Source organism: Varanus komodoensis, unplaced genomic scaffold (genome assembly GCF_004798865.1).
Source record: "Varanus komodoensis strain SLA01 unplaced genomic scaffold, ASM479886v1 scaffold127, whole genome shotgun sequence".
Classification (NCBI taxonomy): Eukaryota; Metazoa; Chordata; class Lepidosauria; order Squamata; family Varanidae; genus Varanus; species Varanus komodoensis.
In genome coordinates this window covers 139,689-163,375 of record NW_025335366.1, presented here as the reverse complement: position 1 = coordinate 163,375, position 23,687 = coordinate 139,689, and the positions used below count along the sequence as shown (strand labels likewise).

At 51.6% G+C, this 23,687-nt stretch overlaps 1 protein-coding gene across 2 annotated transcripts in view; it reads right to left on the bottom strand.

The window, feature by feature from the left end:
- The window catches only part of DIS3L2 (DIS3 like 3'-5' exoribonuclease 2), a 190,813-nt gene that overhangs the window by 45,079 nt on the left and 122,047 nt on the right, over positions 1 to 23,687 (bottom strand). For both annotated transcript variants that reach the window (XM_044422422.1, XM_044422421.1), the window contains exons 12-14: positions 19,065 to 19,177; positions 7,968 to 8,075; positions 5,346 to 5,579 (exon numbers count right to left, since the gene is read on the bottom strand). In XM_044422422.1, the coding sequence (XP_044278357.1) occupies positions 5,346 to 5,579; positions 7,968 to 8,075; positions 19,065 to 19,177 (455 nt within the window). The remainder of the gene's footprint in view (positions 1 to 5,345; positions 5,580 to 7,967; positions 8,076 to 19,064; positions 19,178 to 23,687) is intronic.

Sequence of the window (23,687 nt, the reverse complement as noted above, 5' to 3'; positions counted from 1 at the left end):
GGAGCACTGATAAACTTGTAAAGAACCGCACAGATTAACAGCCCTGCAGGACGTCATTCCTATCATCAAGGTGAGAGTGGCGGTTGGGAGCTAAGAGCTAGCCTGACCAAAAAATAAAATAAAAATAAAAATGCAGCTTTCCATTGTTGCCTTCTTTTTCCAAGCACACATCTCATTACAATGCAATGAACTTTCCCCCAGCCGCTTCCCGGCAGGTGAAACAACGCAGCTTTGGACACACACCCTCACGCTGCCACTGCAGGAGGCCCCTCTCACATCACTCAGCGAGCGGTGACTCAGGGCGACAAAAAAGAAAAGGCTCGGCCACGTGTCCACGCAATACTTGGAAGAAGAACACGCCACACGCACAAGGGCTCCTCAAGGCTGGGCCCAGGTCCATGTGACGGAGAGACGCTGCAAGGGCCCGAGGGCTTAGGCTGACAGCCGCCTTTGGCTCGGGAAGGGAGACAGCGGCAGCCGAACGGAGGGCAAAGGGTTCGTCCGCCTCGAGCGCCACTTCTTCCTTCAAGAAAAGCTCGTGCCTCCCGGCCGCACACAGATCGCACTACCCGGACACTCAAGGCGCTCTGGCAGAGCGGGAGGGCACACACATCCAGCACTTACACGGGGCAGCGCGTGTGTCCGCTGGAAGCGGCTGTCGGGGCCAGGGCTGCCCATGCGCTGCCGCCTGGGGCGGATGCCCTGAGCCGCTGCTGCAGCATTGCCCTCTTCCCCTGCCCCTGCTCCACAGGAATCGCTCGGCGCCACATGCCCGAGACGGGTGCTGCTCCTGGGCCACAGGTGTCCCAAAAGGCCGGAGCTCAGCAGCTCAGGCCCAGCTTCACAGGTGGGACTGCCAGGTCCAAGCTCTGGCACTCCAGGTGGGGCTGGAAAAACCCCAGCCTGAAACCCTGCAGGGATGCTGCCAGACGGTGCTGGCAGCACTGGGTTAGGCAGGCCGTGGCCTGACGCAGCTTAAGGCAGCTTCTGCTGCCCTTCTCTGCCGGCTGCTGCAGTTGGGCGAGGCAGGGAAGGGCCTGATCTGGCAAGAGAGTTCTAAGGACTTATCCTGTGGAAACTTACACATAGGCAGGCTGGATTAGGACCATCCTGCTACAATCAGCACAGACCTGGGAGGACTATTTTTCTGGGCTGCATCCGGCCGTGGGGCCCTCTTCATCTGGGAGAGTGGCATCTTCAGGAGGCATCCGGAGACCTTTTATTGGGGTGCGAGGGAGGAGCGACGTGGGGACAGCGCACAGAGCTTGCACATGCAAAACCCGGTGATTCCGTCCAGGGCTACTCCTGCTGAGAAGGATCCTGGAGCAGCCGCTGGCCACAGCCCGGGCTCCATGCACTCATCCTGGCCTAGGGAAAGCCAGGCCCATATGGTTTTTCTGCTCAGAGAAGCCAGGAGCCCAGGGGGAGCCCAGGGGAAGCTGTCCAGGCGGTCAGCCGGACTCTCATTATATTTTAAAGTAGCAGCGTTTTATATTAACACACATACTTATTGCCCCGCCGGAACAGCATCTGCTGTCCTTTCATGCGTCCAACAAATGACAGTGAATTACACTGTAAAGGAAATACACACGCAATTCCCCGAGTGCATGGGAATCCAGTGTCAGACTGCGGGGCAGGAGATCCAGGTTCTGGACCCAGGTTCTCACTCACTCATGAAGCTCACTGGATGACTTGGCGCCAGTCACTGACTCCCAGCCTGGCCTGCCTCGCAGGATTGTTGTGAGCTGCCTTGGGTTCCTTGCAAGAGGGAAAAGGGCAGGACGCCAGTGCGAGAAATAAGCAAACCTGCTGCCCAAGCTGAGGGGGCAGCCCAGTGCCAGCCACACAGCATCGCTCCGATTGCACCTTTTGACAAAACAGCTCTTGCCGCCAACTCGTGCCAAGCCAGGGCTGTAGCCCACCCCACTTCCAGCTCCGGTGCCCGTGGGGCATTCAGGAGTGCCCCAGAAGTTCAAGCAGCCCACCCAGGACTCGCCGGCACATCAAATGAAGAGCCTGAGAAGAGCCCTGCAGGGTCACACAGGTGCCCGCTTTCCCACAGCAGCCAGACATGCACCTCCGGAGATGTTCTTGCGCAAGGCACACGGGCAGCGGCCTCCACCCCACTGGTGCCCCAGCAAGCGGCAGAAAGGGGTGCCTCCGAGACGGGAGGCAACCTGCCGCCATTTGGGCTAGTAGCCCCCGGCAGCCTGACTCAGGCTCAGGCTGCAAACCCTTGGTACGGCACAAGCGGAAAGAAGGTGACGCTCCCAGTCGTCCTTGGTAACAAAATGCACTCTTCTGCTTCCCACCCGTGTGGGTCACGGGGGTTTCCGCGAACCCTCATCGCTTACCAGACCAGGCTGCTCCAGCAACGTATCTTTAAAGGAGCCCCCCTGTCAAATATCCTGCACACACACCGAGGAGTCTGAGGCCCCGCGTGTGAGCGAGGCCCCGCGTTCAGCCCTTACATCTCACTCAGCGCACAGAGTGACTCGTTGGCAGTGGAGGCTGATGCAGAAAACTATGCTTTGTAAGCAGCCGAGGCGAGCGAGAACATGCCTGCGCCGTGCGCCTGGTGTGCGGCAAATGAATTCTGCTTGGACGGCGCAGAAGAGAGACATCCGTCCCAACGGGCTCCACGCGGCTCCATCTCAGGCAAGTGTAGGAAGCTGGCGGTGGCTGCTGAGCACTCGCCCCTGCAAGCCACTCTGCAGCTCAGGGGCGCTGCGAGGCCCGTCCCGCACGGAGAACAAAGCCGCTCTGAGGATTCACACGCGTGATGCTTTGACCATCATTCTTCCTTGCCTCCCTGTGTGCTCATTGTCCTCTTTACAGCTTTCCGGAGTGGGACCTTGATCAGCTCCCAACGCGGAAGAAAGGGTTCTTGGTGAAATCAATCTTACGCGAATAGGTTGGCTGCAGCATTTTTCAGGCCCTTCAGGGCCGTAACTAATGGCAGACAATGGCGACCCGGCGACTCAGTCACAGAGAATGAAGCCGCACTGGGAAGAAGAGCTGAAGGGGGGAATCGAAAGCCCATCTTCCTGCGGACACCCAGAGCACCACCTTTGCTCTCGCATCTTGCACACCGGGGTTGGCGACCGAAGTTACCAGAAGCCACAGCAGCCGGATGCACGAGTGTCTCATGTAAGCAGTGGACTGGGCTGTTTTGCAACATCAGAAGCCAGATCTGTATGCGCACAACCAGCCCCTGGATTTGGATCTTCCACAGTCTCCCTTCCCCACCCGATAATTAAGTTTCGCTCTGGATGCGTGGGCAATGTTAGCGGATGGTGCTGCTTGGGCGGCTGGGAAGCACCTCTGATGCATCCCCTGGTTGGAGCCATCCCCCCGTCGTGGCAGATGGCTCCCTGGATCACAATTCCAGCCCTGTGGCACAGCGCCTGCTGAGGAAGAGGAGTGCTTCTGCCACTAGCAGCGGCAAAGGCGAGTGAACCGAGTGCTAGTGCAGCAGCTCCGCACAGGCAGGTGTATTTGTGCTTGTGGCCGAAAAAGCAGAGCTTTAGGACCTAGGAGGATCCAATCAGCAGGAGCACTTACTCTCAAGGAGACACACCACAAAATCTCCACAGGGCACAAGAAGTTTCATTGTGTAAGAACACACACGCTCCAGTTGCCGCCCCAGCCATCAAATTCCTTGTGAACCACCGAAGCATTTTTAATGTCCTTGTTTTTATACTTTTACATTGTTGCATATCACCTTGACAGCTTTTAGATGAAGGGGTGCACTGATGCTGGTAATAAATAACAAGGTGAATACTAAAATGAATCTGAAGGCATCTACCAAAACACGGGGGATTGAACTGGAACACACTGGGAAAGCTCAGGTTGCAGCAAACTGGCACCACAAACACGCTCACTACACCCGAGCCGAGAAGTGCATCTGCATCCTTCCTGACAGCACCCTCTATGGTTTAAATCCAACCCAGGCTGCAAAAGCTTTTGCAAAACCCAAGGAACTGGTTCTAGAGGGTGGAAAAACGTAGACCTGAATGTGCCAAGACTCAGAAGCTGATCGTGCAGCATCAAAAGGAACGGAAGCAGAGATAGTTTGCCTTGGTAAGATGCTTCGCTGCGTTGTAACAACAGAAATATTCGTGCAGATTAATGACTAGGTTTGGCTCTGCTTGCCAGTCTGACAAATAGCCCTCGCTCAAGACCAACTGCGCCAGCCTGTATTTTCATGTGGGAAGTTGGTTGGGGTGCGGGTGGATTCGATCAGTCAGACCACTGGGAGCGAAGTAGCCCTGAGGTTTGCCCTATACTGACACTTTAAAAGAAAGAGGCGGAGAGGCAGTGAAAAAAGCTCCTGGAGCAGGAACAGGGAGAGAAGTGTCCTGGTCAGCTGAGGTCTAATTTTCCCTTCCCTCCCAGGCTGGGGCAGGGAGGAGGGGATGCTCTTCCTGCAGCTCTTTAAGTATCACAGTATTCCTGCTTCTCAATGCATTTACACAGACGGGGCAAGCCATACCTCAGCCAGCAGAATCTTTACAGAAACCTTTATATCTGCCTTTCCGACCCTGCTATGAGATCCATCCAACTGGAAAATCAAATTTCAATAAATGTAATATAGCTAAAATTAACCTTTACCCTTGTTAAAAACAAAACGAGACAAAACAAAATGAAACAGCCAATACAATTCTAACAAAAGTCAGTTGGAAATGTGCAGGTATCTAAACTGAAGGCGAAAGGACAATATAATTTTCACTTGGAGTCTGAATACCCTTGGGGAAAGGCCAGCTAAATCTCCAGGGACAAAGGGCTCCTAAGCTGTGGTACCAGGGAAGGCCCTGCCTTACACACACACACACACACACACACACACACACCACATGCCTCCATTTCAGACATGGACAGAATCACGCAAAAACATGCAGTCATATAAGTGCTTTGGTCCATACTGCCTAACTTCCAGAAACCCAAAATTCTAGTCTTATCCAGTACTTTGCTCCCTCTGCCTCTAGGATTTCTCCAGGAGTAGTTCTGAGCAGCCATCCTCACCCCCTCCCCACAGCGACTCTGTTCCACGCTCTTCCAGTCTCTCCCGCAACAGTGCCAATGCCCGAGAAGGGGAACCAGGGCACTGTGGGGAAGGGTGAGAGGCGGGGGCCACTTTTCCACTCTTGGCACGATCGCATCATGTGACTTAGAAATGCTTTTTCCTCTCAGGGTTCAGTTTCTGCTGTCCTACATGTGAACTTGCCAATATTTACCAATATGGCAGGATACCCATTCCTGCTCGCACACTTTTCCCAAAGAATTCAGACTGGCATCTGATGGGAAGAGGCGAGACACACTGTTTTATCCTGGTTTAGGCTAACCTGATCCAAGCGGAGCGCACCGTCCATGAAGCGCTGTTTGCGCAACTGCTTGGCGATTCGGTGAAGGTTGAGGACTGCCTGCCGGACTTCTTCCACCGAGTGTTGGGAGGAGATCGGGGGGAGCTCCCCCACTGCAAACGCTTTCTCAGGGTTCTCAATCATACTTTGGGCATGGTCATAGCTGAGCTTCGCGCAGGAACGGATCACGGTCCGTCCAAACCATTCGTCAAGAATCTGAAACAGCCAGAGGACAAACAAGGAAGGTGAAACAGCCCCAGGCCTCTTCAGGAGGAAGCGCAGCTCAAGGAAAAGAGGGTGAACTTAATCATGCCTGAGGAGCTTTAAGGACATATGCTGAACTGCAGTTTCGGGTTTCCTTACTGGATGGGGCTGACAGGAGTTGATATCCAGATGGTCTGGAGGGCACCATGTGAGGAAGACAGTGCTACTCTGTGCTACACGCTCTCCCCTTCATCTCTTGTCTCCAAGAGACCCAGTTTAGCTGCTCTGGGCAAGAGTTAGTGATAGCTTCTGTCCACCATGGATTCCTCTAATCCCCTTTTCAAGCAACCCAAAATGGTACTTCTCCTTTATCCATGACATGGACTATAGGAAACAATTCTAAATTTCACCCACCAAGATGAGTATTAATGAAGAACAAAGAGTAGCAGCAAAGGCCCTGCAAAGCTTTTTATGCAAAGTAACCACCCAAGAGCAGAAGAACATGAATGTCACTATGCAAATCTCCTTGAAAAAAGGAGACCCAACATGCGGGGCCAGGGGCTGGGGGGAGCACAAGAGGAAAGAAAGACCTGACCTCACATCCTAATCAGTCTTGCTCTGGGGACAGAAGAAAGGTGGGCGGGCAGTATAAGGCCTCCTCTCCTGCTGCAAGGGGTAAGGCGGAACTGTGAGAACTGACCCATTTCACACATCCCAAGCCTCCTGCATTGCCAAATGAACAAGCAGCCCTTTAAAAAGGTGGAGCAAGAGGCCCTTCGTACCAGGGAGAACAGCACACAGTCCTTTGTTCTCAATGCAGTGGCAGTGCTCTCCTGCCCCCTCAGACGGCAAGATCTTCGATACGCTCAACGGGCCATGTTCATGTGCACCTTCTACCAATCGATAGGGCACATGACGGAAGGAGAGGCTCCAAGGAAAGAGGAGAAAACTGCTCCCTCTCCACGGGGAATTTCCTGCCATCTCCCTAAACATTAGGCCATCCGTCAGAGGGAGAAAAACAATTAGCTGCCTAATGAGGAATAAACAGTTCATATATCTGCTGCATGTAGCCTGGCCAGGCATGTTCCTCGGGTCCCCTCCTGGAAGCCTTCTGGAAGTCAGAATGAAGAATTGTGCAGCTGGAGACAGCCCTGATTGCCTGCGTCCCTGTGAGCGCCTCACAAAGGGAGACGGTGCCCTCGCAGCACAACGCATTAAACAGCTCTTAGTCATTACCTCCGTCTTCTTTCTCTCCTCCTAATCCCAGGTTGGCAGTAACAGCTACATTAAGCCACGGTCCTCATTCGTCTTGGCCCATCCCGTTAAAGCTCCACACAGGGCCACATCTCGAGGCTATTAGCCGCATTAGCACTGTTGATCCACACATGGACTGATTCCATAAATCCAGGCAGATTTAAGTTAGAAGGCCTGTGGCGTGGCCCAGGGAGGAATTTCCCGTCAAGAGCTGCCCTCCAGAACCAAGGGCAACCAGGGAGCAGTCTTTGAGCAAGGTGCGATTTTTACTGCCTAAGTGGAATCCACTGCAAAACATGAAAGTTGCAGGGTCGCAATTCAAGTTGGGGGGTTGAGAAAGAGTCGGGAGCGGGGTGGGGGGGCAGAAGGTGTTGAGAATAACAAGGATAACACTGGTATCACTGCATACAGAGCAGCCCTTCCCAACCCAGGTGTGTTGGACCACAGTTCCCAGAATTCCAGAGGCTGCAGCCCGACAGGAGGAATCCAGAACAAGATTGATCCATGGAGAAGGGATCTACTCAGGGCTACTAATCAGCTATGAAAGGTGCATGGAACCTTTCAGCATATCATTGAAAATAAGGTGTTGGGAGAAGACAATAGTGGAGGAGAGCTCTTTTTTCCAGTCCCGTTTGTGACCTTCCTGGAGGCAGGTGCAGCTGCCATATTCCTGGACACTCCATAGAATCACATAACAGTAGAGCTGGAAGGAGCCGTGAAGGCCAAAGGGTCCAGCCCCCTGCTGTTGCCGGACACCAAGCCACACCGTCCCACCCCGACGGCTGTCCAGCAGGAGGAACTTCTGGTCCAGCTTGGTATTTTGCTCCCCTGGTTCATCAGTGCAAGATCATAAACCCACAACAAGGACCGAGGTGCTGGCCCATGGTGTGGGGCTGGGGAAGAATCGAAATCCATTAGTTGTCCAATACGGTCATCAGAACAACCAGAATTTGCTATCTTTCAAAGTCTCCAGAACTTTTCACCCACTTAACAAGTAGGGGATGAGGCAAGAAAGAGAAAAATCCTTACACCTGGCAGCATCTGTTTCTCCCTTCCCTCCTGGGCAATTCAAACGCTTACACGTGTCGCACAACTCCAAGGTTGGGTGACCTACACCAGGGGCTGCAAAGACAGCGCCGGACTTACCTTCCCTTCTGGAGTCAGCTTCCAGATGACTGAAAAGGTGAGTCTGTCAGTCAGGGGGTTGAGGCTGCACAACTCCTCACACAGCAGCTCCGGAAGCATGGGGATCACCTGGCGGATAAAGGAACGTGCGTGAAGATGCAGCTGTTTTCCCCAGAAAAGCACAATCTGGCGTCTTTTAAAGAGGGACTGAAGTTAGTGCCACTCACAGCATCCCCTCCCCACCTGTGTCCTCGGCACTGCATGACGGCTTCCTCTCACGAGTGCCCATACAAGACAGCAAAACTCAGAACACGCACTTTTGATATTGCTCATGTGCCTTTTTCCCTGGCCACTGGCAAGAGGCAAAAGCGAGCACGCATGGAGATGTAAGTCACCCTGCAAATTGCTGCAGTTGATAATTCTGTATTTCTGTGCCTCCTTTTCCCCTCTTGTGAAGAACCAAAGGAGGCTTTCGTCACTCCATTGGATCCTCACAACAATGCAAACTCTGGCTTGACTGGCCCAATGTCACCTGGTGAGCTCGATGGCCAAGCAGGGGCCAGAACTGGATCTCCTTGGTCTCCAGCCCAGCACTCTTGCCTCCACCCCAGCCTGGCCCTCACACTTGTCATACAAATCACACCTCTGAGGTCTTAAGCGAGGTTTTAAGGTTCATCGATTGCTTAATGACAATTTGCACAAAGTCATCTTGGCACTGCAGCTATGACGACATCTGCAGCAGAAGACGCTTCTGAAAAGTCAATGAAGGCCGTCCAAACCTAGAACAAGCATGATGATTCAAGATCGATCCCACTTCAGTTAGCTGACGGGTGCCTTCAAGGTGCTGCACTGAGCAGAGGAAGTTAACCCTGCTATCCAAACCCAGCCCACACTTGACCCAGTTTACTACAGAATTTTGCCAGGCGATGCAAATATACACCCGCACTTGTGTGCATGGATTTATGGACCAGAACTTTTGTCCTGGGAGGAAAAGAGCAGCTCAAACTCTTCTGGATAATGTGGAACCTCATTTAGACTAATAGGGAGTAATCTTGCTCGTATGATTAGGGGTGCTGAGTACAGCTTTTGGAACAGGGAGATGTCCAAACTCGCCTCCTGCTATGGGAAGGCATCCTTCTTCTGAATCCCAGAAAATGGCAGGCACAGTACTTCGAAACTCAAAAGCGCATGACACCTCCAAGTCAGGGTAGTCCAACACCACCCCAGGGCCTTGATGGCGTGGGCTTAAATCCAGCATTGCAATGTGCCATCCAGTTGTCTCCAGATCCTGGCAACCCTATGAATGCAAGCCCTCCAAAATGCTCTATCCATGGCAGCCTGGAAACACAGACACAGGGCGAGTCAGAAGGGGTCCTCCCAGGCCATCTAGTCTGACTCCTGGCTCCAGCCGGCTCCGCTCGCGACAGGCCCCCGTGCTTGGCTCTTGCAAATTCCAGGCTGTGGCCTATTATTATTATAACATTTCTATGCCGCCCCTCGCTGAAGCCTCGGGGCGGCTTACAACACAATAAAATACACTGAAATACAATGGCACATAATAAATTACCATTAAATACAAAAATACAAAAAATACATTGAGTTAGGAACATAATAATATAAAATTAAAATTATCAGTATAAAATAAGTAAATAAATAATATAGGAGGAGAAAAGAGAAGGAATAAGAAGTTGCCCTGGCCAGATCATATATTTTAACAATTAAAATGATGTTTAAATAAAAAGGTCTTTACCTGGCGCCGAAAAACCAGTAACGACGGTGCCAGGCGGACCTCTTTGGGGAGTGAATTCCATAGGTTGGGCGCCACCGCAGAGAAAGCCCTCCTCCGGGTACTTACTCTCCTAATTTCTTTCATGGAGGGTTCCCGGAGAAGGGACTCTCCCGCAGATCTCAAAGGGCGGTCGGGCATATACGGACGTAAGCGCTCGTTCAGGTAGCCAGGACCCAAGCCGTTTAGGGCTTTATAGGTCATAATCAACACCTTGAATTGGGCCCAGGCTTCAATGGGCAGCCAGTGAAGCTGACGGAGGACTGGAGTCATGTGAGCATAACGCCCCGTCCCCGTCAGCAACCTGGCAGCTCTATTTTGCACCAATTGAAGTGTTCGGACTGTCTTCAGGGGAAGCCCCACGTAAAGCGCGTTACAGAAGTCTAGGCGGGAAGTCACCAGAGTGTGTGTCACCGTCGCCAGGCAGTCGAACTCCAGGTAGGGGCGCAGCTGATTAATCAGCCGAAGCTGAAGGAAGGCGCTCCTCGCCACCGCTGTCACCTGAGCTTCCAAAGAAAGCTCCGGGTCAAGGAGTACTCCTAAGCTGCGGACCTTATCCCTAAGAGGGAGTGTTGCACCATTCAGGACCAGGTCAACTCCACCCTCTCCGAAGCCCGATCCGCCAACCAACAGGCTTCTCTTGTGGACTCCATCCATCTCATGGTCGGTCTTCCTTTTCTCCTTCTGCCTTTGAATTCCCCTAGATTAAATCTCTAGGTTAAATTTCCCTAGAGCTTAAATCCATGCTGAACCTTAAATATGATGGATAGCTGTAGGCAAAGCGCAAGGCTCTCAGGTCCAGTTTCTCAGCTGAACAGTTCATTCATTCATTCATTCATTCATTCATTCATTCATTCATTCTTTCACTGCATTTCTACAACCCAAGAGCTGAAAATGCGAGAGACGTGGGCAGAGGCGAGAAGAGCATCCATTCTTCCCAGCACCACCCAAGTCCTGCCGTGAATCCCCAGTCTCTGTCCTCTGGAGTAATCCAAATTAACTCCCATGTTTCAAATGAATAAACCATCACCGATTTTGTTCTTGCATTTCTTTGTAGCACCATGTGCACCGCTTCTTATTTTTATCGCTGCCGGTGCCGGCTGCAATAAGTTTGAACAGTGACAGCCAAGAATCAGGACTTTGCAGGAATGGCCCCCCGTAGGAGGGGACTTTTTCCTGGAGAGGTGATGAGGGTGTCAACTCTTCAGAAACTTTTCCAAAGGGGTGGGGGGCACAACACCTTTTATCGGTCTCGTGGCGGACAACACGGCTCTCTGCGTGGTTTTCCGCAGCTCTTCTTCAAATACCATGCACGAAGCCAGGCCAAGACCGAATGGGCAGTTTTAAAATAGCTGTTCTGTTATGTGGAACAGAATGTTATGCAGAATGCTAAGCTCCACTGAGGCTCCCACACCACCGCGGGCGGTGCAGCCGCCGCAAGGACACCGGCGGACGCCTCAGCCTCTTTCCAGGCTCAGAGTTTGCTTCGGCAGATGTCACCGCTATCACTCATCGCCATGAGCAACGGCAGTGTGAGGAAGGAGGCACCACCACATCTTCCTTCAGAGGACCCGCAAAAGTTCTGGAAAGCAAGTGTTTTTTATCTACACGCCGAGCCTTCCCAGGAAAGCTCTTAAAATATTTAATCACGTTTGTGGCTTGGAACCTGATCCTTGCTCATAAATGTACTCTAATTGCCTGGCAGGATTTGGGACAGTGGGACGGGTTTTGCCTCTCCTGCCCGAAAGAAGTCGTTTTCCATATGAATCAGCAGGGCCAGCCGAACTGGAAGGTCAGGAGGGCAACGGAGCAATAAGCCCTTGCTCTGGACACAAAAAGGCTGCTGGTTGTGTTATTCCAGCAGGGAGGGAGCAGCTGACAATAGACAAGGGCCCACAATTCACGGGCTCCTACATGAGGGCCGGCCGGCAGCAGGAGGTTATCCTGCGGAGAAGGGGCAGCACCGTCTGAGGGGGGGCAGAGCCGAAAGGTCCATCACCAGCCAGACCTCGTGGGCCAGCTGCAAGGGGTGGCAAGCTCCCAGAGCGACACAGAGACCAGGCAGCTTGAGTGCCAAGAAGCGTTCGGGCAAAGTCGAGAGCACGGGTGGAAAGGAAGCCTCACTGCACAGCCGTCCTGTGAGTTCTGCTCATGCGGGCAAAAATAAGGAGAAGAGCAACACCCCAGGCGCACGGGGAACGGCAAGGGAACGCTCGGGCTAATAAGCCCCTGGTCCCCTATGAGCCTGTTGCAATGCTGGGGGCATCTTTCGGAGGGTTTCCCTCGGGGCCACAACCTGCAAGGACAGATGGGTCGAACCCGGAGAAGGGGCGTTCTTGGCCGTGGTGCCCCAGCCGCAGAGGCACACCTGGCGCTGAACCTTCCACCTGCACTGCCAGGCAGACTCACCCCTTTTAATGCATTCAACAGGGCTGCCCCAGTTTCATGGATTCACAGAACAGCAGAGTTGGAAGGGGCCAAGGAGGACATCGGGTCCAACCCCCGGCTGCTGCAGGATGCCAAGCCAGCCCACCCCACTCAGATGACGTTCACCTCTGATGTCTCCAGTGCGGGAGAGCCCACGACCTCTCCTGGCAACTGGTTCCACTGCCATATTTCTCTGACAGTGAGGAAGCTCTCCAGGTGTCCAGCCTGAATCTGATGCAAGTTTCAGTCCGTTGTTCCATGTCCTACCCTCAGGGATGCGTGAAAAGAGAGTATTTGGGCTGCTCTGTGTCTTTGCTGGGACTAGAAATTAAAGGCAGTCCTGCAGCCTTTGCTTTAAACTGAAGGGCAACATATGAAGTAGTCTAAATTCAGACATGCACACAAAACGACCCAGCATTTGTTTGGTCTTCATAATGAGCCATCCACAACCCTACCCATCTCCAGCACTTTCCAAGCCTGTCTTTCCATGGAGAATGCAACCTTGGCACAACCCTGCTCGGAGGGAGCTGTGTCCATCTGGCAGCTGCAAGCCACAGACGTGTCCATCTTTCGTTGACATCTGATCCCGGAGAAGCAGATGAACTCCTGAACGAGTGCTGGTGAGCTGTGCAGAACTGGAAGGGACTGACAGGCTGGAGCTTAAACCAGACAGGATGGGTTGGTGAAGTTGGTAGGTGGACTTGGAGGCTGGGTGGCCAGGCTGCCTTGAATGGGGTTGGAATACTCCTCTGCGGTGGCGCCCAGATTATGGAATGCGCTCCCTGGAGAGGTGCGCCTGGCAATGAGTTTATATTCTTTTCAGCGCCAGGTTAAAACCTTTTCATTTAATTGCTATTTTAAAAACTAATATTTTGTCGTTAACAGTCACTCTTTTTGTTTTTGGTTTTATATAATCTTTTATGGAATTTGTTATTATTTTATTGTTTTTAATTGGATGTGTTGTAAGCTGTCCCGAGATGCCAAAGCATGTGGTGACGGCATTTAAAAGTTTTAAATAAATAAATAAAGGATCAAACGTCTTTGATCTGGCACTCCTGTCAGGCAGGTGACATCATTGGCCAATGTCATTGGCAGGTGACATTGATTGGCCATCATCTGAGCTGGCACTGACCTGACAAGCCAGTTCAGAGCCCTATCGATCACAGCCATTCCCACCCACAGGTCCTCCAGACTGAATCTCCGCACCATGCCTTGAGCGCGGCTGCCCCTGAAAAGCATCTGAAAACTCCGACTTACAAAAAATGCCACTGCAGGCCTGCTATCGGGGATCTCCATGGAGGTCAGAGGACACCCATCTCATGTGATTTGCACTAGCTAATGTTTTGTGCCCAGACTCAGTTCAAAGGGCTGGCCTATCCTTTAGTGCTAAAGGACCTGTTACCTAAATAGCTGAAGGATCCCTTTCTTCCTATATGCACTTTCCAGCTTCTAAGGCCCTGCTTCTAAGACTTCTGAGGGGTGTCGTGCCATGCCATAGCTACGAGCAGGGCCTTTTGTATGGCGGCTTGCAGCTTGCAGAATGTTTTTTCTGGTGAAATCCAAGAGGACCCAGCCCTCTGGGGGTTTTGGCACTGGATTTAAAAGTTGCTGTTCAAGAATGTTTTCCCAGCTTGTTCTTTAAAGACTGTTTCCTTTAACAGGTCTTCATTTAAAACTTTGATGAATTTTATGCTACTGAGAGGCTATGATGTGTCGCGGTCTTGAGCTCATTTGCAAAAAAGCTGGGGGGGGGGAGTATGTTTATTTTCAATACGTACAAGACAGCAGAAAAGATCAATGCAAGACCCCAAAGGACGTGAGAAAAGGAAGGGTTGCCTACTTTTGGTGGGTGGAGGTGGGAGTGAAAAGATACAGGAATCATGGACAGAGAAGGAATTTGGGAAGACCAGACAAGGAACGGCTGACGTGGGTCCATTTCACAAACTGACGTGGGAGCAGCAGCCACTCAGTGGGCGTTTCATCAGTTGTCCTTCCCGCCCCTCCTGAAGGGATCACGACATGCTGCAATAGTTCATGATGCAATTTTACCTTCACGCCCAACTGTGGTCCCCAGCGTGCTTCGCAACTGAACTCCAGCCTCCTCCTCACCCGATCCTGCCTCCAAACCCAAACAAGCCTCCCCCTCTCCTGCTTTTGCCTTGGAGAACTTGGTGCAGTCCTGGAATATAGGGAAGTCCATGAGAGACAGAGGCACGCTGGCAGGCTTCACTCGCTGCGGAGTTCAGACACAGGCCAGCCAGGGAAGGTCCCCATCAGTGGGAAACGCGGCGGGGAGGCCCGAAGTAAACCAATGAGGTCAAAGACACAAAAGATTTGCATGGAAAAGAAAACCCGGCATCTCCACACATTCCCACCAAGAGCCTCCTTCCCCACACTCAGCCTGGCAGCCTGCCTGCTCACGCTCAGCTTGGGGCGCCTGCGGACATCCAAGAACAGGCCTTCCACAGTGGCCTGTCAATACGGTGGGGGGCACACTAAGGTTTCCATGGCTTCGTGCCCTCCGTTCAGGGTGGGGGCTTGGAGGCTTCCTGATGGGGCGGCCTCACATACAGAAAGACACTCAAAGGAAACAGGCAATTTGTTTATAAGCCAAGAGTGTCTGCTCAGACATTCCCTGTCTCTTCGCCTTCTTTTTGTATCAACACGTCCACGAATCCAGACTTTGACCACCTCTCTATTATTCAGTTTGACATTATCAAAATATCAACACCCTGACAACCTGCTGGTGTCAAGCGAGCCTCTCAAGGCCCTTGGACTCGGCATGACGACTGCCTTCCAGTTGCAATCTTTGATCTCCATTATAAAAAGAGGACCAGTAAAATATTACAGGGGTTTATGGCTGACCTTCCCCACTCGAAGTGCTTCACACCTAAAACAACATGCAGCAGCGAGCCAGAAGGGAGAAAACTGTTTAGGTTTGCCTGCTTTGTAGAACCTGATACACTCATCTCGAAGACTTGCACTTTCTCAAAACAAACCGTTAGCCTTTTGCACAAGTAGCCCTTCTCTCCCAGGCAGGCAGTTCAAGGGAATTAGTTATGCAGTGCTATTTAATTTCCACGTAGGAAGACTTCTCTCTCACTCCTCAGCGCTCGACCATGGAGATGTGAGAGCTGCTGTGCTAGTGTCAAGCACAGTTTTCTCCAGAAGCGCATCCCCATCTCACCTCCCCCGTAAGCGCAGTTAGGAGTCAGAATAAGGCGCTGCGGAGAACACTGAGCCTTTTCCCCATTCGAAAGCACCTTTAGGGCAACCCTGACTGGCCACTTCTGCAGTGAGCTCAGCACTCCACTTGGATACACTTTCCTCAAAGAACCATCACTAAGAATTGTGCCCCTTCATCTGACAAACTGTCAGCCCTGGCTGACACCTGCGGACAAAACAACACGCATAATTATACCCGAATTAGGAACATTAGACCTCTTATTATTATAGGTTAGCTGCAAACCATTCTGAGAGTGTCGCTATAGAACAGTCGACAAAAACTCTAAATAAATAAATAAGCTTTCCATTCTCCAAACTCAATAAATAAATAAGCTCTCCTCCTCCTCCATCCCCCACCATTCTCTTTCTGGGCAGGGAACCATGTGCTATTTGTATTATAGCGGAAACCACAAGTAGTATTGTGTCACCTTAAAAGACTAAGCCTTCCCCAAACTGGTGACCCCAGGGTGTTGGATGGCAATCCTCACTGGCCCAGCCAGCATGACCAATGGACACTGCGATGGGAATTAGAGCCCAAAATATCTGGAGGACAAAAGGTTCGGGAGGCTGCAGCGAAAGGACTCTGGAGTTTAGAGAAGTTAGAAAAAGGGCTCCAAGCGATGAGGAGGCATCCTGTTGCTGTGACATGCCATCAAGTTGCCTCTGGCTTCTGGGGCCCTGTGCGAGAGCCTTCCCAAAATGCGCTGTCTGGGGCAGCCCAGTGCAGCTCTTATAAACTCGAGGCTGTGGATTCCTTCATGGAGGACGTCCACCTCGGAGTTGGAATCCATGTTCCAGTCGCACATGCCTCTGGGCATGCCGGCCACTAGACACCCTTTTGGCATCAATCCAGTTGTGTCATTAGCAAGAATGTCATTCACACTTGTCCTCTGCTCTTCCCCAGCAGGTGGCTGGTGCCTTCCAACCTGCATGTCTCATCTTGCTGCTGGTTGATTGCAGGCTGAACGTGAGTCAGCAGTATGATGCGGTGGCCAAGAGGGCGAACGCCACCCTTGGTTGCATAGCCAGAAGTGTGGCTTCTCGATCCAGAGAGGTATTACTGCCACTCTACACGACTCTGGTGTGCCCGAAACTGGAGTACTGTGTTCAGTTCTGGGCTCCACACAACAGGAAGGATATAGCCAGGTTGGAGTCGGTGCAGCGTAGGGCCACAAGGTTGGTGGCCGGTTTGCAGGGGAAGCCGTATGAGGCGAGACTGAGGGAACTGGGGCTCTTCAGCTTGGAGAAGAGGAGACTCCGAGGGGATCTGTTGGCGACATACGGGTATGTGAGGGGGTGTCACACGGAAGTGGGTAGAGACTTGTCCTCCCCTGCAGAGGAAGGCAGGATTCGTTCCAACAGAGCAAAGCTCAGGGAACCAGGGTTCCATTTGGATGCCAGGAAGCACTTCCTGACAGTCGGGACCCCGAGGGTGTGGAATGGGCTTCCCTGGGAGGTGGTTGAGGCCCCATCGGTGTGGGTGTTCAAGGATAGGCTGGACGTGCACATGGTGGGCATGTCGTGAGCGGAGCCGGCTGGAGCCAGGGGTCAGACTAGATGGCCCAGGAGACCCCTTCTGACTCGCTCTGTTTCTATGTTTCTATCTTCTACCACTATCTCTCTTTAATTTAGGATTGGTTCTTCACAGGGTGGTCGAGGGAAGATGATTCAGAAGTGGTTTAGCATTGCCTTCTTCAGTACAGCACTACCCAGAGTTAGTTTGTGTGTCAGTGTGGTTGTCTGCAAAAGATCCCTAGCCAGTGTTGCCTTCAGGTACCACTGCTGCCCAGCAGCTGCCCTTCAGAGGTCCCTCCGCCCCATCACCATGAGAGAGATCCCTTCGCTTCTGTGGATGTTGCTGTTACTCCCGAAGAGGGTAAATGCATCTTTGTCTGGTGTCTCTTGGGCAACCCTGCTGGGAGACCAGCCCAGCGAGATAGTCGGGCCTCGTGGAGGCACCGCTCTCAGCTTCTCTGGCATGCTCAAAACTCCTTCACCACGTTCAGGTGCATCTGGGGATGAGGGAGCTATTCTGTATAATCGTGAATATTGTGGAGACAATGAAGAGAGACCCCCCCACCCCTCCCACCCCCGCAGCTTACACATATAATTCCGGAATCCAGGATTGTTCAGTGAAGCTAATTGGTTGCAGGTCCCAGGCTGACTGAAATAAGTGTTTCTTCACTTGATCTGTGCTGAGCTTATGGACCTCATTATCACCAGAGGCGGAACGGCCTCGAGCATCAACCTCTTGAAGTAGCAATGAGATGCATTCTGCACGCAGAAGCAAAGAGCGGCTTGCACGGCCACCTTTTCTATGCGGGTGACAATGATGGAGTCAGAAAGTTTAGAGTCTGCACTCTGAAGCTGCAAGCAGAGTCACCACCTACTTTCCGCACTGTGGGGGCATTTCCACCTGCCCCACCCTCAGGGCTCGTCTCCACCGGCCCCCTTCGTGTCATTCATCCAGCCTTTTAAAGGGCACAGTTTGAAACGGGAAACAAGTTATCAGGCGGCTAAACCTGCCACAGCACAGGAAATTTATTATGCCTCAGCAGGGGGTACCATTTTTATCGCCTGCTTATTTTTCAGAAATTGATCTTTTACGTTTTCCAGCTGCATTCATTATCTTTTTAACAGCATTATAGGGGTATGCCTCTCTGAACCTCTCATGCTAACTTTACAACTTCATGGGCATCCGCACTACTTAAAGCACTGATCGCAAAACCACGTATATAAATAGGAAAGGTGAGCCTGAATGGCTGCTGCCCAATGGGTGACTTCCAGCATGAGCATCACGAGCACATTTACGCCCATCTCTCTGCCCCTCGCAAGGAACCCTTGTAAGGCGGCTTACAAGGTATTCCTCTTCTCCTACTTGCCTTCTCAACAACCCTACGAGGCAGGTGATGCTGAGAACCTGTGCCTGGCCCAAAGACACCCAGCGAGCACCCAGGACTCCAACGACTGTACTGGGACCTGGCTCTCCTATGCCCCGTGTCAAAGCCTCCAAGAAATGGAAGCATAATGCTAAGAGCGCCTGCATCTGTGGAGATTGATTTTCTCGTCCGTGGATCTCAAACAGCCAAAATCTCTCCAATAATGGAGATGAGACAAAGAGAGGGACGTGACCTTAGCAAAACATAGCGCAATTGCACAAGCATGGAAGGAAAGCCAAGCTGGATCAGATCAAAGGCAAAACTTGCCCAGCGAGCCGTTCCCACAACGGCCAACCAGAGGCCTACAGGAAGCGCCGAGCTGGCCAGGGGCATGATGGGACCCTCCCACTTGCCCAGCTGGTCCCCCTTTTCAACCATCCCAACAGGCGGCCATCTCGACACCGTCCCAAGGCTGTGAGCCATCCCGAGGCTATGTAGCAATGGGGACGGCAGATAAAAACTTTAAATACATACATACATACACACACACACACACACACCCCTTGTGTTAGTGAATTGCACAAATGAACGCTAACACCGGCAAATCCCTGTTCAGATGTGCATGGATGGCCCATGGAGAGGCCACAGCAATTCTCACCTTGAGGCAGTCTCCACTTTGCCCCTGTCCCTTTTCCAGCCGGCTTCAAGTCAAAAGGCCGGTCTCTCTTTGGCGGTCCAGCTGCTGTTCAGAAAAACAGGATCTTGCGCGGGTTAGCACTGAGGCATTAACGTTATTCTCACCTTCTGCACGAGGTAGACACTGGTTGCCCTCTTGCTGGCGACATCGTCCAGCGCTGTTCCTTCCCGCACAAAAAAGCTCACATCTGCGATGTGAACGCCCACTTCAAAGTTACCTGAAACGGCAAAGGGGTGGTGACTGTCAGGCCTGCGGCAAAGCGAAAATTAACATGAAAATGCCACTTATTTCTATGTGTTATTGGCTGGGGTCACACAACACGGCAAACACGTTTCCGTGGTGGTGGATTCTTCCTGGGATTACTAGGCAGGTGGTGCTGTGGTTACCTGGACAGTACAGTTCCTGCTCCCTGCTCCACCCTCTCAGCCTCACCACACATCCGAGTGAAGCCCAACCATGAGATCCCCATCCTTTCCCTCTTCTCGCCTCCTCCTGATGGGCCCACTGTGGTCCCATGGCAGGTTCCTCCTTCCGAGGGTGCTTGCATGTCTACAGTGATTCTCAGCTGCTCCAGCTGCCACAGAGATTTTTACTAAGTGCAAATAAGCAGCTTTGCTGCAATTCTCCCCCTTCTCCCCTGTGTATATTTCCATTATCTCCCCATTTCCAAAAGTAAACAGGGAGATGGAAACAATGCTTGGCCAATGGGAATAAAGTGCACCATGACACATCTGTTGCCAAGGGGTTGAGGGCAGTAGAGACTGAAGCCTAGAACAGCCACTTCCATGGCCACTCTTGTCAGGGGACTCTATGGTGTTTCCATACCAACAATGGTAGAATGGTAATCCTGGATCCCGATGACCATACAAGCCAGAGTGAAGTGTGGAACCCTGAGAACAGATTCTCTCTGTGGATTCTCTCTGTGCTCTGCCTGTGCCTCACCAGGGTTGAACCCTGTGTGACTGCTGCACAAGTGTCCCCCCACCCCCCGCATCACATGCAGCGGCTTTTGCTTGTGCTGCTGCACACGATGCAGAAGTAGGTTGCCAGTTGTCCAAATGGACTTCTTCGAGGGTTCAGACACTTCCTCTTGGCTCGGTTCACTTTCTAAGACCAGGCCAAGCACGAAAAAAGTCCAAGAATGCTAGATGGATGGATTCGGCAGAGTTTTGTCCCAACCCTAATTAGTAATACCTTTTGTTTTGCAGACCAGTTGCTGATTAGTTTCCACAGTACAGCTTCTTCAGAACAGTCAGCTAGCCTGGATAGCAGATGCTAAAAGTGGTCCAACCTGCATTATGTGTCATACTAATGGGGCACCCAGAGGAGGAGAGTGGAGCGCCCAGAATCCCAGAGAGTCTGCAGGCTGCTCACCGAAGCATTCCAGGCTGCGGGTGTAACACTGGGCCTTGGGAGATTGTCTGGCCACTTCTACTTGGGAGCAAGGATGATCAGCCTCGCTCACGCTCACCCATGATTTTTGAAAATTGTAGGTTACCATGACGTGCAAAGCAGACCAACATAGTCAAGGCAATGGTGGAGAATCTTCCATGTAGCCTGAAGTGCCTGATCCTGCCTAATCTTGGAAACTAAGCAGGCTCAGGCCTGGGCAGAAGTGGGATGGGTGACCTGAGTGTATGATTCTACGATTATTGTTGTCAACTGCCTAGAGAGCTTTGGCTATGGGCAGTATAAAAATGTAGTAGGAAGAGGAAGAGGAAGAGGAAGAGGAAGAGGAAGAATCAGTCTTCAGTTTTCCATTTCCCCAAGGAAGCCTTTCTAAACTAGAAGCCCCATTACCTGACACACCCGCAGACCCTCACTGCTGCTCCCCTTTTCTGGGATACAAAAGCACCAGGGCTACTTTTGTGCAAGGAAGAGTCAGAGAGGCCCAGATCAGGATCCCCATCCCTATCCCTGTTATGCCCTCACGGGCAGGACTGTTGGCAAGTCCCTCCACCCTGTGACCACGGCACTCTCCATCTAGAAAACAAGATTAATAGGAACCCACAAGATAGCAAAGATAGAACATTGTTCCAAAGCCACTCTATGTGGTGTCAGTGAAAGATAATGCACTAACAAGTTAACTCGGAGCAATTAAAGCAACGGCTGGCGATTCATTTGTTCTGCCCGATGCTGGCATCCAAAAGTCCCACTGCACACATCTGCACAAGCATCTTCTGTGACAGCCCCGCAGGGAGAATAATCGATTGCTTCCCACAACACCCGTGTGCTGCCACCTCTCTTTCAAATCCTTCCTCAAAACCCCCATCTCTTCTCTGCAGTACAAGACAAAAGAACCCCTTAGGTTTAATTAGTTGGGGAATGGGAATAAGCAGCTCCCAATTATCCATACCCGCTTCTATGTCACAGCAGAATGCAGTGAGGGCGTGGGGCGCATCTGAGTAAAGTCCGAGAAAGAGAGAACACTTTGGAGGCTTCACATCCAATCTCAACTCATTGCAAATTAAAATCAAAGGGTTCACCTCTTAAAAGAACCTCGTATGCTCAGAAAGTTATGCTCCAGGGCGACCGCCTGGCCATGCCTGTAACTACTTAGATGATAAGTCTTAGACCAACAGCTTTGATATTACAAGCAACGGGAGCCAAACAGTTGCAGAAGGCGAGAAAAAAGATACTCCGTTTGAAGCCCATATTCTAATATACTGACCCCACAGGAAAAATATTGATGGAAGGGAAAGGAGACGGTCATTACATCATGGCATTAATCACAGCCTAATCCAATATGCACGGGTCTTACAGACGTGAACTTTCTGTCCTCAGCAGAATGTTGACAAACCAAGAGAGATCCCATTACATGAGATAATAAAACATGGAAGCAGCCAACAAAAACACACTGAGCGGAGTTCATTTACGCTCAGGATTCCCACCAGAGGTTCTCAAAGCAAGGGGCAGCCCAACATTCCCTCCCTCTACTCTGCACAGTTGAACCTGCAAAAGAAGTCCTGCTCAGTTACCTATACTGACACCATGCAAAAAGGCTGGACGGGGCTTCAGTTCAAGCCACGCTGGGAGCCCCCTCCCCTAAACACACATGCCAGAAAGCAAGACCAGGGGAACTGCTGGAGATCTGTGCAGCAACGTCTAAGTCCACTATTTTTCTTTTCCACATGTGTTGAGTGACACTGATCCCTTCCAGCTAACACCACACACAGAAGTGCCTACCTGCTGCTAACCTTTACCTTTCGTTGCTAAATCAGAATTTAAACGTGTTTGCTTGGCAGTGCAGAAAAATCATTCGGTCTCTTCTAGATTTAACTACCAATGATACAGCTCAAGAACACGGATGGGCACAATGTAAGAAGGGCATCATAAGGAGTTTATTTATTTATTATTTATTTAGAATATTTATATGCCGTCCTGTCACAAAGAGTTGCACATCTGTGCCCGTCCATTTCACTCTGCCCTGCTGCAAACATGCAGATGTTGTGTCACAAGGAGAGAGGGGATTTCGTGGCACTCCTGCAGGGAGGACACAAGGAGATCCTGCATCAAAGCTACTTGGGCAGACTGGCAGAGCAACTGCCCAGGATCACGTGGGGCTCAAAGCCCACCATTCGATGGTGTGCTGGTGGCAAACCAAGGAACAAAACACCCTGTCATGACCTGAGGAATGCTTTCCAGGCCTGCCTCGTGTGCCATCCAGGCAGGGTGGAATGAGATGTACCCAAGGAGACGCTTGGGCAAGCTTTTAGGGGTGGCAGAAAGCATCGCCTGCCCACTCTGGCCTGTTGGTGCACAGAGCCATTCTCAGCTGGTCTCCTTGCAGCTCCCTCCTTTGGCCAGACTGACCACGGGGGCAAAGAATGAGCTCACCCTTCAAATCTCCCAGGCCACTGCTGCGAGGCCCAAGGTCACAGAAGCCGAAAGAGGTGGTGCTGTTAAGGGGCCCTGTAATACCTCATGGACTGTAACAAGTCTATTCTCACATAAGCTTTGGAAGACCACAGCCCACTTCACTGGACACACGCAGTGCCGTAATACTCAGTAATACTCCATGCTTGAAGTGGGTGACAGTTCACAAAGACTTGTGCCAGGATAAATCTGTGACAGATTTTAATGTGCCACAAAACCATCACTGTTTTTGCCACTGCAGAGTAACATGGCAATGATCTGGAAATGGTGATACGGGAGGAGCATCTATCACCTTGGCAGGTAAGTGGGTGGAGCTTCCCTTCTTCATGCCACTTTAGAAGGCCAAGCCTCAGGTTGGCACCATTCCCAGGGTCGGGTCAACCCTCCCTCCGCTTCTTTCCTTACCCAACATCACTGTTCCTAGCTACTCATTCACAGCTGCCAGTGAAGGCATCTCAGTCAGGACCTCCAAGGTGAGATGGCTGTATCACTGGTGCTATTGGCCAAAGCTGGCTTGATGCTTTCAAGGTAAACATGCTGTCGTCTGCCATTAATGATGACATGTGGTTCTCGAAGTACTACAAATGAATGGGAAATGGCCACCTTCCATCGCATCAATATGGCAAACCTGACCCAGCTCTCTCAACGAGTCGTGGGCTATCTCAAGTCCATGGGTCAAATCTGCTGGGGACCCTGCTAGGATCCCTCGGATGGCCATGGCCCCTTTCCCACCCATACGACCTTTCCCCTGGACAATCAATCTTTTGGTGATTTTTCAGCGGTTGGGTGCCTTTTTCCTCTATTCTAAAAGGAAAACAAATAGGCAAACATTTCCACGGCAATTGCTGAAA